Here is a 16962-nt window from a genome sequence, read left to right on the forward strand (position 1 = left end):
ATTGGTTTGACCTTGAAAAGTCGTTTGAAGGTCACGTGAAGGTCACCTTCAATTTCTTAAATGGAACTCCCTATTTTTTGTTACTTATTCTTGTAGCTTATCTCGAGAGCTTTCCAAAACACTATAATAAAGTATTTCTTCATTGAGTACTTTTCGAGTTATGAGGCTTGAAATAATTTCTTAATTTTACATAAACCATAAAATATCTAGTAAAATATTCATTTTTCGATTATCTTACCTTAATACTTTTATGTACAAAATAATGAGAGGAATCAATTGGTGTAAAGAAAAAACATAGTTGTTTCGAAGAAAAAATATGTAATTTGCAATTAACAATTACATATTTTTTCTTAAAAATAACTATGTATTTTCTTTACACCAATTGATTCCTCTCATTATTTTGTACATAAAAGTATTAAGGTAAGATAATCGAAAAATGAATATTTTACTAGATATTTTATGGTTTATGTAAAATTAAGAAATTATTTCAAGCCTCATAACTCGAAAAGTACTCAATGAAGAAATACTTTATAGTGTTTTGGAAAGCTCTCGAGATAAGCTACAAGAATAAGTAACAAAAAATAGGGGGTTCCATTTAAGAAATTGAAGGTGACCTTCACGTGACCTTCAAACGACTTTTCAAGGTCAAACTAATGACGCCATCTTATGGCTCCCTTCAAGCCATATAACTTTTGTCTGAAACATTTCTTTCTAAAGTGCATAGTTTATAAAATATTCAACTGGTCCGGGACTTTTTGAACACCCTGTATAACAGTTTTAAAGTCTGTGATTGGTGAAATTGTCAGACTTCGCTAAGTAATTGCTTAAGCAATATAAGATCGGTTTGACTACTGATTATTAATCCAATATAAGCCATATTAGTTAAACAAATTCTGATAAATTATAAAAATAATTAGTATTAATACAATAAGATTTGTTTAAACTTTAAAAAGTTAGATTTATTTAGAATTTGTGTTTTTAAGATAACTGTGCAATAAGATAATAATTTTATTTGATCATTTTTTTATTACTTTTTCATTATTTTTTTAAATGTTTTATTTCAAAAAAATTTGTTTAAAAATTAGATTTTAGAATATTTTTAAAAATAACTGCAATAAAAGATGAACAAAGAATTTTATTTGATCATTTTTTAAATTATTTTTTTTAAATAAGATTAATTTTAAATAAGTTTTATTTTAAGCAGATAAGTAAAAAAATTTAATTTATTAGATTATTAAAATTATTAGTTTATAATAATGTCGTTACATCAAAAGATATGTGTATTATATATAAAAAATTATATAAAAAATAAACAATTATATTTAATTCAATATATTATGTTGATGTATTATTAGGCCCTGCGCACAAAATAGAGAAAATATTAAGAATAAATATATTAAATATTAAAATTTTTAAATAACAAAATCGAAAATATTCTGATATAAATAAAATACAAATTCTCGGATATAAATAAGGACTAGTAAGGGCTAATAAATTTGTAAAAGCCCTTTATATTTATACCCGAATTTATATTTTGACTCCCGACTGCTGCCAATCTACGGTTGACAAAAGACGGAGGGAGTATGCGTTTTTACTCCCGACTGCTGCCAACCTACGGTTGGCAAAAGACGGAGGGAGTATGCGTTTTACCGAGCTCGGATCGGTACTCACAGCTTTTCTCGATAACAATAACATAGTTCGGTGTCATCTGTTGCACATCAGTTTTTTATTAACCAAGGATGGTTTAAAACATATAATTATTATTCTTTATTCTATTAATAAAAAGCGGAAAAACAATATTATTTTGCCGATACGTTCTCTCATTGGCTGCGAGCGGAACTAAGAAGCAAAAATGATTCACCAATAAGATTCGTTCTAAGCATCCAAATAGAGAAATATAGTAACTTGAGTTGGAGACATGTCGAAGTAGTGGGAATAATAATTGACATAACCCTATATGTCAAATTATTATTATTGTTGACAATTATCATCAATAAATTGTTGTCAATAGTAATAATAATAATTGTGTTATATATATATAATTGTGAAGTAGTGATTTATTTAACAGAAAAACATGGATAATATGATGGATATATCGGAAGAAAATATTCTTGAACACCCAGTAAGCAAAATGTTAACAAATTGCGTGCAAATTGGCAGCAAATTTAATCAAAATTCCACACCAAATCCATAGCCATTTGTGTCCGCATTAAGCTCGTGTTTTGCTAGCAAATCTTGCTGACATAACCTGACAGCAAATTGGTGACAAAACCCGAGCAAAGCTTGCTGACATGTTGACGTCAAATTGTCGGCAAAAACCGAGCAAGATCTGCGCGCAATCTGACAGCATATTGATGGTAGAAACCGAGCATGATCTGCTTTTGAATGCAATAAAATTTAATATTACAGAATAAGTTTTATTGGTAAATTATAATTTTCTTTTCATAAATAACTATGAAATGTAATGTTATATCGTAGTTATATCTCACGTAGCAAATTCTCTTTCAACTTAATTAAATTAATAATAAAGTAAATTGTGAAAATAATTAAATTTAATTTATAAAATTGAGACATAATTTATATGATAATTAAACTCTTGCTTTATGCTTGCTTATGCTAAATAGGATAATTTTCCATTTATCCTGTTGATTCTAATCAGTTTAATATTAGGCTTGTATGAGATATCAAAAATTAAACCAATAGAAATATACTTTTGATCTTTTATTAATAGCCACTAGCAGGCTTTATATCTACTTCTAACAGAAATTTGATTGCGAGAAAGCGTGCATCGCGTAGCGGAAAGCGAAGGAACTATTGAATCAAGGCATCTAAATACCGATTATGCAGGTTTTGCTCGGTTTCTGCCACCAATTTGCCGTCAAATTATGCGCGCAGATCTTGCTCGGTTTTTGCTGCCAATTTGACGTCAAGTCATGCAGCAAGCTTTGCTTGCTTTTTGCTGACAATTTGTCATCAGACTTTCCTGCACAGATTTTGCTCGGGTTTTGCCGCCAACTTGACGTCAAATTTTGTGCGTGCAGATCTTGCTTAGTTTTTGCCACCAATTTGACATCAAGTAATGCAGCAAGCTTCGCTTGCTTTTTGCCGCCAATTTGTTGTCGGATTTTGTCAGCAAGCTTTGTTCGGTTTTTGCCGCCAATCTGCCAGCTTAATCAGGTAATAACAATTCTTGTAGCAAAATTGTAGCCTTTTTGCTGACAACAATTTTTAGCAAGCACTTGGCGAAATCTGTTCGAGCAGGCTTGGCTAACTGGGCAGGTAAGCTGTTCTCTCTTTCTATCATTAATAATAATTATTATTTGCAGCATAGTCATAATAATAAATAATATAACATAATATGAGAGAAAATCTTCTGCGTAGCCATATAATTATGATTATATGATATTTCTACAATCATTCTTGGCTACACAGCAAATATATAAACTTCTATGATTGTAGAAATACTATATAATCATAATTATGTGGCTACACAGAAGATTCTTTCTCTCATTATGTTATATTATTGTTGTATTATTTATTATTATGACTACGCTGCAAATAAATAAATTTTTACATAAATAATATAACATAATATGAGAGTAAATAATCTTCTACGTAGCCACATAATTATGATTATGTAGTATTTCTGCAATCATAGAAGTTTATATATTTGCTGCGTAGCCAAGAATGATTCTAATAAAAATATCATATAGCCATATAATTATGATTATATGATATTTCTACAATCATTCTTGGCTACACAGCAAATATATAAACTTCTATGATTGCAGAAATACTATATAATCATAATCATAATTATATGGCTATGCAGAAGATTCTCTCTCACATTATGTTATATTATTGTTGTATTATTTATTATTATGACTACGCTACAAATATATAAACTTTTACATAAATAATATAACAAGGCAAGAGTAAATAATCTTCTGCGTAGCCATATAATTATGATTACATATTTCTACAATGATTCTTGGCTACACAAATATATAAACTTCTATGATTGTAAAAATACTATATAATTATAATTATGTGGCTATGCAAAAGATTCTTTCTCATGTTATGTTATTGTTGTATTATTTATTATTACGACTATGTTGCAAATAAACATAATTATTATTAATAAATAATACAACAATAAAATATAACATAATGTGAGAAAAAATCTTCTGCGTAGCCATATAATTATGATTATATAGTATTTCTGCAATCATAGAAGTTTATATATTTGTTGCATAGCCAAGAATGATTGTAAAAATATTATATAATCATAATTATATGGCTACGCAGAAGATTATTTACTCTTGCATTATGTTATATTATTTATGTAAAAGTTTATATATTTGTAGCGTAGTCATAATAATAAATAATACAACAATAATATAACATAATGTGAGAGAGAATCTTTTGCGTAGCCACATAATTATGATTATATAGTGTTCGAAAACCGAAATATCATTTCGCTTAAAAATTATTCGCAAGTAAAATCCGCATTTTTCAATATGTTATAAATTCGCAAATTCGAATTTAACGGGCGTCGAGAAACTTCTCGAGATATCTATTTTTCAGAAAAACTCGATCGTTCGTATTATTTTCAATTTTTTTGGGACATAAGAAACGCGTGTCATAAACACTGACAATAATAATCTCAACCGTCGACCAAAATCAGCGTGACGTACGGGCATGCGCGCCCATACGTCACGATCAGCTGATTGCCAATCAGCTGTTCCAAAAAGACTGCGCGCATGGCAACCGCGAAAAGGCCAACGTCAGACCTCATCGGCGGCCAATTATACGCAGCGCCATGAGGTCACCGCTAAATAATTAAAATTATTGGGCCACGTCGCAACGGGCCCAAAATTCCGCTCGCCTTATAACGGGCACCGCACGCGAGCAAGCCGAAGTCTCGCACTTTTTGTCAAACCGCTTAGTTAAAACCGCTCCGCATAGTAAAAACCGCTTATAACGACCGCTTATTCTCTTGGACTTTCGCAATCTTTGTATCAAACCGCTGATTAACCGCATTACACGACCGCTTACGACTTTGGACAACGCATTTTTCTCGCTCTTGTTTCTCGACACCGCTCGCGATACCGCTCGCGAAAACCGCGCTCACTTTGTTACATCGCTGTTTCGCCAATCGAAATCACTGCACTAAACACTTGTCTTATAATTCTGACTCCAATACACGTCAGTCCTTTGTGTGAACGAGGCGCACTTTTTTCGCTTTACGACCTTCCGGTCCCATCATCGCACTGTCGGATTCGCTCGCGAACATTTCTGGTCCTTTGAGCCGGATTAACATCCGCTTCCGCAGTTCGTGGGTGAAATTCACGTGTGTCGTCCAGTGCGCGAACCTGAACAGAAAGACAATTAGTGAAGATGAGTGCCGATTTGAAGGCGTTGCTGGAGGCGCAGAATGATGTCCACGGGCGAATGTCTCGCTCCGTGGACAATCTGCGCAAGATGGGCGTCTCAAACATCACCGCCGAAGCCATCCAAGCTCGCCTCCACCTCCTCGAGACGCTGTGGAACAAGTTCGAGGCTCAGCATGAACTCATCAGGACTGCGCTGAAAGAGAAATATCTCGACAGTGAGTACGCAAAAGCTGATTTTATTGACATTGCGGAATCAACTTACGTGACACAGCGGAGCACGTTAGTCGGGTACGCGAACAAACTCAAAAGCGAGCCGCCCAGCGTGCCGAAGACCGAGGCTTACCAGGAGCACGCGCTCAAGACATCGTTGCCGCGGATAAAGCTCCAGACGTTCTCTGGCGCGTACGGAGACTGGCCAGCGTTTCGCGACATCTTCCTGTCCATTATAGGAGACAATCCGTCTATCTCTAACGTGGAAAAGCTCCACTACCTCCGTACCAGCTTACAAGGTCCTGCGGAAAAATTAATCCGGTCATTACCGATTGTCGGGGGCAATTATGAGCGGGCGTGGACGATTCTGAGCTCGCATTACGAGAACAAACGGGAACTCATTCGCGCTAACTTCGCCGCTTATACCGCCGTGCCAAAAATGAAAGCCGCAACCGCCGACGAGCTAAGTCGCCTCTATAACGCCGCCACGACTGCCATCAACGCTCAGGAGAGCATCGATAGGCCCATTGCCACGCACGGGATGGACCTTTTCAATCACCTGCTCGTCGATCGATTCGATCCGCAAACTCGGATGGAATGGGAGTCCTCCATACGCGGTTCCGTCGATCCGCCGAGTAATGCCGTCCTGATGGGTTTCATGTCCGAGCAGATCCTCACACTCAACGCCGTGCATCCGAACTCCGTTGCGAAATCCGGAGGAACTTCCAAATCCGCGAAATCGCATTTCGTGAAGCGCACATCCGACTCCTCGACGTGCGCAGCATGCAAGGGCAAGCACTCCCTTATGCAATGCACGGAATTCAAGTCGAAAACCGCGAGCGACAGAAAGAACTTCGTGGAAGCAAACAAACTGTGCTTCAACTGTCTCGGCAATCACTTCCTAGCCAAATGCCAATCCGTGAAAACTTGCTTCACGTGCAAGTCACGACACCACACTTTACTTCACGACGCGTACGCACAATCCGACGGAGCGAGTTCTTTGTCCACCACGCGACTCGCATCGGATCGCAAGGCGATCCTTCTCGCCACCGCACGCGTCAACATCACGGACCACTTGGGAAGACCTCACGCCGTCCGTGCGCTGATCGACCAGGGGTCAGAAGTTTCCCTGGTCTCAGAAGCTCTGGCGCAACGCTTGCGTCTGCCGCGAAGTCACTCTTCAATGTCCGTCGCCGGTATTGGAGGAGCATCCGGAGCAACTCGTGGAAAGTTATCCTTGAGCCTCTCCTCTGGGGTGACCGGAGCAACCCTTCAGGTACTAGCGTACGTTCTTCCGCGCCTCTCGTCGTACTAGGGACCCATCTTGCGAAGCAGCTTCACTTGGCCACACATTCGCGGCCTTTCCCTGGCGGATCCGCAGTATCTCGATCGAGATCCGATAGAAATACTGCTCGGCGCAGACGTATACTCCGCCGTACTTCAAGATGGGCTCCGCAAGGGACGCAAGGACGAGCCCATCGCTCAGCGGACCTCGCTCGGCTGGATCTTGTCTGGAGGTCACAAGGCCACGCTCCAGAGCAGCCATACCTCGCACCAGTGCTCCATCGACCACGAGTTGAACGACCTGGTGCAGCTGTTTTGGGAGCAAGAAAGAGAGACCGCCGCTCCCGTCGCTCTCACCGCCGAAGAGAAGAGGTGCGAAGACCTCTTCACCCGCGAGCACACACGCACCAACACCGGACGGTACGTTGTTAGGCTGCCGTTCACTGGAGCACCACCCTCTCTCACTGAGACCCGCAAGCCAGCCGAACGTCTGCTCCACGCCATGGAGCGCCGCTGCTCAAAGGACGCTCGATTCGGCGATCTTTACCGCGGCTTCATGCAGGAGTATGAAGACCTGCAACATATGGAAGTCGTAAACACCTCATCCGAACAAGAAAACACCGCTAAGTGCTACTTACCGCATCACGGAGTGCTGCGGGAAACGAGCACATCAACGAAGCTCAGGGTCGTCTTCAACGGCTCGCAGCTCTCGATCTCGGGCGCGTCCCTCAACGTCAACTTGTTGACGGGCGCCAACCTCCTGCCAGTCCTCGCCGACGTGCTCCTTCGTTGGCGTTGGCACCGCTATGTCTTTGTGACGGACATCGAAAAGATGTACCGCCAAATCCTTATCCATCAGGAGGACCGCGACCACCAGCGGATACTCTGGCGGCACCGAGTCACCGACGACGTCCGCGAGTACCGCCTACGAACGGTCACGTATGGCTTGGCGTGCGCGCCATTTCTCGCCATACGGACCCTACACCAGCTCGCTGACGACGAGGGTTCGCAATTTCCGCGCGGAGCGGTAGCACTACGCCGCAATACTTACGTGGACGACGTCGTCACCGGAGCAAGCACCATCTCGGAGGCCACCACGTTGCAGCAGGAGCTACGCGGTCTTTGCACGGCGGGCGGGTTTCCGCTCAGGAAGTGGGGGGCCAACAACCTCGGTATCCTGTCTGGAGTCCCACCAGAACACTGGATCACCAGCTCACCGCACTCGTGGTCCCACGAAAGCCACGCTACACTGGGCCTCCACTGGCACCCGGCCAGTGATCACTTCACTTTCTCGGTGCAAGCACGTCACTTCACCGAGTTCACAAAAAGTGGCTCACTCCGGTCACAATGCGAGCTAAAATTTTGATCCAGTCCGCCTGGCTGAAGAAGCTGGACTGGGACGCTCCTCTTCCGTCGGCAGACGCCCTGTCCTGGAAGAACCTCCTCTCTGATCTTCCGCGCCTGAACGAGATCAGGGTATCTCGCTGGTTAGGCAGTGACGGACCACACACACAAACCGAACTCCATGGGTTCGCCGACGCCTCGGAGCGAGGATACGCCGCGGTGGTGTACCTCCGCTCCGCCACCGAATGGCACACCGCAGTTCACCTGCTGGCTGCCAAAGGCAAGGTCGCCCCCGTGAAGCCGGTGTCCTTGCCTCGACTCGAGTTGTGCGCGGCCACCCTCCTGACGAATCTCACTGCTCACACGCGCACTCTCCTGGGTTTGCCCACAGCGCCAGTCTTCCTGTGGTCTGACTCCAGGGTAGCGCTGAGCTGGATCCAGGGGCATGCCTCCCGCTGGAAGACCTACATGGCCAACAGGGTGTCACAGATCCAGGTCCAACTGCCCGACGCTCGATGGCGGCATGTGCCGGGAAAGGACAATCCGGCCGACTGCGCCTCCCGAGGAACCCAACCGGGTGACTTGATCGGCCATCCGCTCTGGTGGACCGGACCATCCTGGCTGCGGAGTGACAAGGCACTTTGGCCGAGCGACGACTGCGTCTTGCCAAACTTGGAGGTGCCGGAGCAACGAGCCGCCGGCTCGCTCAATACCTCCGTCAAGGCCATCACCGAGCCAGAACTCATTCTCCGTTTCTCGTCCTTGCACCGGCTACTCAGGGTGACGGCCTGGTGTCTTCGTTGGCGCAAAATCGCACGGAAAATGCACAACGTCACAGACGTCGCACAAACTCTGGAGCCACGCGAAATCGAAGACGCACTTTTACGATGGGCTTGAACTTCGCAGGCACTGCACTACACAACCGAGGTCTCATCACTGAGCAGAGGACGTGCTTTGCCACCACGGAGTCCGCTCACCAAGCTGAGCCCCTATCTGGACGACAGCGGCACAATGCGAGTCGGAGGCCGTCTCAAACACGCCATCCTGTCTCACGATGAACGGCACCCAATCATCATTCCGCCGGACTCCTGGATGGCTGGGCTCCTGGTGGACTCCTGCCATCGTAGGACTCTACATGGAGGAGTGCAGCTCACCCTCGGGCTACTGCGCCAACGGTTTTGGATCCCGCGAGGTCGAGCCATCGTCAAGAAGTCCATCCATCGATGCGTCACGTGCACCCGATGGCGAGCCACCGCACCGCAGCCACTGATGGGCAACCTCCCCCAGGAGCGAGTGACTCCGGCGCGTCCATTTTTGCGTACCGGAGTCGACTACGCCGGTCCGATCCTCATCCGGACCAGCAAGGGGCGCGGCCATCGAGCAAACAAAGGCTTCATCTCTGTATTTGTTTGTCTTAGTTCCAAGGCTGTTCACCTCGAGGTCGTCTCCGACTACACGGCTGAGGCGTTCCTGGCTGCCTTCCGTCGCTTCGTGTCCAGGCGAGGTCTCTGTCACGAGGTGTTCTCGGACTGCGGGACCAACTTCATCGGAGCAAGCCGAGAACTCCGGGAGATGTTCCGCGCCTCAACTACCGACGGCCGTCGCATCGCGCAGGCAGCAGCTTCAGACGGCATTAGGTGACGGTTTAACCCGCCCGCAGCTCCTCACTTTGGCGGGCTTTGGGAGGCAGCCGTCAAGTCAACGAAGCACCACCTTCGAAGGGTTATCGGCGAGGCAACGCTCACCTTCGAGGAGATGACGACTCTCCTCGCACAGGTGGAGGCGTGCCTCAATTCGCGCCCGCTTCAGCCGCAGACCGACGATCCGGACGACTTGACGGCATTAACACCCGGTCACTTCATCATCGGAGCTCCTCTATTGGCCGTTCCGGAGCCGTCGCTTGCTACCGAGAAGGATAACGCGCTATCACGGTGGCAACTCCTCCAAAAAATGCGCGACCACTTTTGGGATCGGTGGTCGCGCGAGTATCTACAGACGCTGGCCTGCAGATCAAAGTGGCAACGGAACCAGACCGGCCCCAACGTTGGCGACCTGTGCCTACTGCGGTCGGAATCGACACCTCCAACACGGTGGCCGCTCGCCCGAATAACACGCCTGCACCCCGGGGACGACGGCGTGACTCGCGTGGTCACCGTGCGCACAGCATCCTCAGAGCTCGTCCGACCACTCGCGAAAATCATCCTCTTGCCAGGAACCGACACCGCAGCATCTCCAACGCACTCGGATTCGTGAGCTCTTACGAAACCCGAACTTTCTTTCATGTCTCATCCACATTGTACGATTCACTCACATTATGTTTCACGGTATCATAATTCCGGGAATCGTACGCGCTTAATCACATGTAATTATATTAAGGCACATTCGATATTATGCGCGATCCGCGAGCCGCGTTATCAGTCTCTTTTTTCTTTTTCTGTTCTCTCTCCAGCGTCACAATTTCACGTTCACGTTTACATTTCACTGCACTCGCGAGATTATTCACAAATTCACTGTACATTTTCTCATCATTCATCACTGTATAAATCTCTTTACTTCACACGATACTATTCTCGCGAAAGACACGAATAAACTGAACAACACGTGTCTTTGTACTACGTCACGCATTCCATTCATGATCACTATCACCAACTCATCAATCGGACCGTTCGCGACACCTGCCCGCGCCCGAACACATTCGCAAATTTCGTCACGTACTGACGAGGCGGGCGGGATGTTCGAAAACCGAAATATCATTTCGCTTAAAAATTATTCGCAAGTAAAATCCGCATTTTTCAATATGTTATAAATTCGCAAATTCGAATTTAACGGGCGTCGAGAAACTTCTCGAGATATCTATTTTTCAGAAAAACTCGATCGTTCGTATTATTTTCAATTTTTTTGGGACATAAGAAACGCGTGTCATAAACACTGACAATAATAATCTCAACCGTCGACCAAAATCAGCGTGACGTACGGGCATGCGCGCCCATACGTCACGATCAGCTGATTGCCAATCAGCTGTTCCAAAAAGACTGCGCGCATGGCAACCGCGAAAAAGCCAACGTCAGACCTCATCGGCGGCCAATTATACGCAGCGCCATGAGGTCACCGCTAAATAATTAAAATTATTGGGCCACGTCGCAACGGGCCCAAAATTCCGCTCGCCTTATAACGGGCACCGCACGCGAGCAAGCCGAAGTCTCGCACTTTTTGTCAAACCGCTTAGTTAAAACCGCTCCGCATAGTAAAAACCGCTTATAACGACCGCTTATTCTCTTGGACTTTCGCAATCTTTGTATCAAACCGCTGATTAACCGCATTACACGACCGCTTACGACTTTGGACAACGCATTTTTCTCGCTCTTGTTTCTCGACACCGCTCGCGATACCGCTCGCGAAAACCGCGCTCACTTTGTTACATCGCTGTTTCGCCAATCGAAATCACTGCACTAAACACTTGTCTTATAATTCTGACTCCAATACACGTCAGTCCTTTGTGTGAACGAGGCGCACTTTTTTCGCTTTACGACCTTCCGGTCCCATCATCGCACTGTCGGATTCGCTCGCGAACAATAGTATTTCTGCAATCATAGAAGTTTATATATTTACTGCGTAGCCAAGAATGATTGTAGAAATATCATATAATCATAATTATATGGCTACGCAGAAGATTATTTTCTCTCATTATGTTATATTATATTATTTATTATTATGACTATGCTGCAAATAAAATAATTATTATTATGACTATGCCGCAAATAAAATAATTATTATTAATAAATAATACAACAATAATATAACATAATGTGAGAGAAACCTTTTGCGAAGCCATAAATGATATGATTATGATGGTATGATATTTCTACAATCATTCTTGGCTATGCAACAAATATATAAACTTCTATGATTGTAGAAATACTATATAATCATAATTATGTGACTATGTAGAAGATTCTGTCTCGCATTATGTTACATTATTAGATACAAATTATTACATGCATATTATTTAATAACGAAAACAAAATGTAAAAAATATAATTGTGAAATAATAAAAAAGTAATAATAATATATATAAATAATAAATAAAAAAAGTATAAAATAGAAAAAACAAAAATAATAATAATGATAAATAAAATAATAAATAAAAAAAAGTATAAAATAAAAAACAAATAATTTAAAATAATAAAAAAATTAATTAAAAAAATAAAATAAAAACAAGTAAAGAAGTAAATAAACTACAGCTTTTCAAAGAATGAAATAAAAAAAGTTTTTTAGAAAAAAAAATACTCCCGACTGCTGCCAACAAAAAGTATAAGATAAAAAAACCAAAAAACAAAAACAAAAACAAAAAAGTAAATAATAAAAAACAAGAATTTAACAAATATTTAATAATAAAGAATGTAAGATTAAAAAAGTTTGAAATAACATTTATATCTATTTGTAAGTACTAATAATTAATAATTAAATTCAAATTAATATTAAATATTACATTTAAAAAATTATACATGAGGGAAGTAATAATTATTATTATTTCAATTTATTCATATTTGAATTTACTCTTTCCACATATAATTTATTATTATTAATTCCACATTTTACAAGAGCAGTCGGGAGACGCCGCGTTAAAGCTCTAAAACATATTTAAAGTTTGTCAAATTGGTGATCGCACTACCTGATCTTCCTCCTCTTGTAAGTGTGTTCCGTATGTGTACATGAGTGTATGCATGTATGTGCGTATGTTTTAAATCTAGCGCGGCGTCTCCCGACTGCTCTTGTATAAAATGTGGAATTAATAATAATAAATTATATGTGGAAAGAGTAAATTCAAATATGAATAAATTGAAATAATAATAATTATTACTTCCCTCATGTATAATTTTTTAAATGTAATATTTAATATTAATTTGAATTTAATTATTAATTATTAGTACTTACAAATAGATATAAATGTTATTTCAAACTTTTTTAATCTTACATTTTTTATTATTAAATATTTGTTAAATTCTTGTTTTTTATATCAAAGTTTTTTTCGATTTTATTTTAAAATCTTAATATTATATTTAATATTTATTCCTAATATTTCCTCTACTGTGCGCAGGGCCTTATCCTGTAATCCCGGCGCACGACATATTACAGGTTATTTTCCTGTAATATTTTCCTGTAATCCGAGCATGTAGTGCGAAAAAATATTACAGTATATTACAATACTTATAGTCAGTAATTTCGTGTAATATTTTTATGTAATCACTGCAATATAATTTTCTGTAATCCACTGTAGTTTCTTTCCGTAAGGGTGCACATACGTATTAATAAGAACCCAGAACAAGTCTATATCTAAGACAACTAGCGTTATGGCGTGGCCGCATTTCCGCATTTTGAGTCACTGTAGCTCTAAAACGGCTCATAGGATCGGGTTACGCCCGTGACAACTTTTGATCAGCATGACTCAAAGTACAAAATGGCACAGTTTTATCAAATTTGGCCGGGACCGAATTTCCCCATGTTTTGTGCGGGGTCCTTTCAATTAATGGTTGTTTTGTACTCTTTATAAGACGAGATAAGTATCCTAAGAAATTTTCAAATGGAAAAGCTGAAAAATTGTCGAGTTTTCCGTATTTTAATACATCTTCAGGTAAATGAATTAAGCAATGAACATTATAGATTAGGAATTCTGAGCTATACAGGGTCCCGAAACTAACGCTTGATATTTTAAAGGCAGATTCTCTGGCCAATTTAAAAACGATTTTTCCTCAGCGAAAATGTCGAGGGAGATCATTATTTTTTGCATATTCCCAATTTTTGTCATCATGTATCTTTCTAACTAAGCCTTAAATTAAAATTCTATTAAAGTAAACTCTAACTAAAATTAACTCTACCTAAAGAATGTGACTTTATTAATATTTTATTCCCATAAGCCTTAGTTTGCGAAAAACCCTTTATTTTCAATCGTTTATAACTCGAAAACTATTAGTGCCGCGACATTTCCGCTGAGGAAAAATCGTTTTTAAATTGGCCAGAGAATCTGCTTTTAAAATATCAAGCGTTAGTTTCGGGACACCCTGTATAAATATTCACTATGTTGAACAAATGTTTTCAAAAGCATGGAAGCTAATTGACATCCAAATATTGCAATATGCTTTTCGGAACATAAAATAACTATAGCTGAATGTAATAATATGAAATGTTCATAAACTGAATGATCTACAATTCCTTTAAGAACAGCTGGGCCTAAGTAGAGAAGGAAAGTTCTGAATTCTGTTGCTTTAAAATGAGCTAATTCATTTAAAGATCTTGGTTTCCGATTAATTTCCCGAGGAATATAATTCTTTAGAGAAATCATATTTTCTGATAAACACTTTACTAAAGAAGATGATAATCGAACTTTATAATTACCGCTAATCCAGCACTTTAATAATTTTCGAGTTACTCCTAAACATATGTTATGCATGTAGTCAATAGGAAATAAACTGACGAGTCCAATATTTAATTTTAATAGTGGAGAAATATCTGTATGATGATTTTCATCGATTTGAGAACGAAATGATTCATCTGTTCGTAATGGCATATTTATATTTCTCAAAGTAACTCTACCATTAACATATTTACCTGGATCAATGCACTTTTCACAATATGAATATCCCTGATGCGATTTAATGCATTTTATAAATGCGCGAGCTGGTGCGTCACATACAAAAGAATGTATCGAAACATTATACCTTGTTCTTAAAAATTCTAAACCGTTCTTCAATAATAATGATAATTCATTTATAAAATCATTTAAAAATGTTGATAATGGTCGTGGTTTTGATATCCCACAAAATATTTCGATTACAAACGGTTTCCTACTTTTTGAATTGTGAATTAATGCCAAGATTGGCCATAGTTGCATGTTGCAACTTTTAAATAAAGGCAGCCCGTCAATGTTAAATATCAGTTCTATTATGTTTAAATTTAAAATTTGTGAACCGTTCCGTATTATAGAATTTTTAATTCCAAAATAAACAAATTGTCCTATTTCTAAATTTTGAACATGAAATTTTGAGAAAGTTTTCAAAGGTATTCTTGCATCTGCAGGCAATGTGGGAAAGAAACGTTTTAATAAATGAAGTAATGATGTAAGAAAATATTGTGGTACACTTGGATTTGAAGCGGCCCAAGGTCTTAAGCAATCAATAATAGTATCATCATTTTCGTCACAATAGGATTGCTTTTCTGTAATATTTTCTGTAATGACACAAGAATCAATAATATCAAGCATTCCATAAAATTCATTGTTTTGCATTAAATTGTTTAAGGCAAGACTGTTAACATGCGATAAATTATTATTCAAAACTTTAGAATTTTCATTACTATTGTAGCAAATATTGTTTTTAGAAGTTATAGAAACATCAGATAACTCGATATTACTATTATTTTTGGACTGTGGATTGGACATTGCATGCAGAGAGTTTTGGGCAATGTCTCTAGCAACTCGGCGATAAAACTGCCGTTTTCCTACTGTTACGTCCAGGCTCGAGGAAGGATGGGCCGAAGGAAGGACGTGACACTTGTATCCCGAGAACAGGTGCCTTAAGGGCAGATGTCTCGGGTCGAGCGAGCCTGCGGGAGAGCCAAAGATAGGTCAACGACCGCAAGCGTCGATCTTACGCTATTTATGGTCCGAATGGCCGCTCGACGGTCCTCTTTTTGGTAAAAGAACTTAATCCTTTTTACCCAGGACGGGACCAAGTGCGATTCAGGAGCGTGGGTGATGAGAGGGATCGATTGAGTTGAACGCGGAAGAATAAATTTAAATGAATTTATTGTACATTATAAAGAAAGGTTATATAAAAATTTTAATCATAAATCGATACGATCTAGTACATGATTCTGTAACAATATTAAGAGAGTATGTGTGTGTGTGAGTGTATGCGAGACGAAGAAGATATAGTCGAAATCAGGAAGATACCTTTCCCGTAAGTATTCTATAGGAAAGGCGACGGGCTTATCGGTAAAAGGGGTTAAACAGGGGATGGAAATATCGGAAAAAGCGGTGCTGAGAAAAGCCTTAAGGCTGGGACTGTGTATGGGACCAGGTCCCAAGGTGAAATAACCTGGCAGAATGGGATCTGTGTATTCAGGGTAGGTTAAGGAGAGAATTGTTGCGACAGTTCGATCACTAGGATCGATCGAGGAGAAAATAGAGGGAGGAAGAGCGGGAGGAGAGAGGGGATGAGAGTCGAGAGCTGCTTTGTGGGATGAAGGAAAGCGACAATGGTGGAAAATCAGGCGGATGGTCGGGTTCCATGTCGTACACGGGAGAGTAACTGGGAGCAAGGGTTCTAGGAGACAGATACGGGGAGTAATTGGGAGGAGAGATTTGAGGGGACAGATACGAGGAGTCTCGCGTATCTTCTTGGATGTTACCCAAGACGATTCGGGTGGTTCGATTTGGCGATAGGAAGATTCGTGTTTAATTCGTTTAAATCTAATGTAAAAGAAGGGTCAGTCACAGCCCGAGACAGTAGTCTGCGCGTTCGGCGATTGCGACGGTATCGGAGTCGCTTTGCCTTGGCTTTAGTGGATTTCCTCGAAGCGGGTTCCACTAGGGAAGCGATTGTAATAAGTAAAGAGAAGAGAACGGAGGGGATTCGTAAACAAAAGAAAAGACTTACTATTTGCTTTAGAGAACGCGATTGCGGTTAGGTGGCTGGTGGTGGTTGTTGCCTCTTGGCGTCGAGAATGACAG

General features: G+C 40.9%; 1 protein-coding gene across 1 annotated transcript; it reads left to right on the top strand.

Annotated features, from left to right (window-relative positions):
- Positions 1-5400: 5400 nt before the first annotated feature.
- On the top strand, positions 5401-9875 carry LOC145969037 (uncharacterized). The gene is made up of 4 exons (XM_083094900.1): positions 5401-6882; positions 6988-8184; positions 8262-9014; positions 9141-9875. Exons 1-4 carry the CDS (start codon positions 5401-5403, stop codon positions 9873-9875), a joined length of 4167 nt encoding a protein of 1388 aa, XP_082951026.1.
- Positions 9876-16962: the final 7087 nt, after the last annotated feature.

Source organism: Camponotus vicinus, unplaced genomic scaffold, assembly GCF_025532165.1.
Source record: "Camponotus vicinus isolate PSW18456_S1 unplaced genomic scaffold, iyCamVici1.0 SCAF_3, whole genome shotgun sequence".
NCBI lineage: Eukaryota > Metazoa > Arthropoda > Insecta > Hymenoptera > Formicidae > Camponotus > Camponotus vicinus.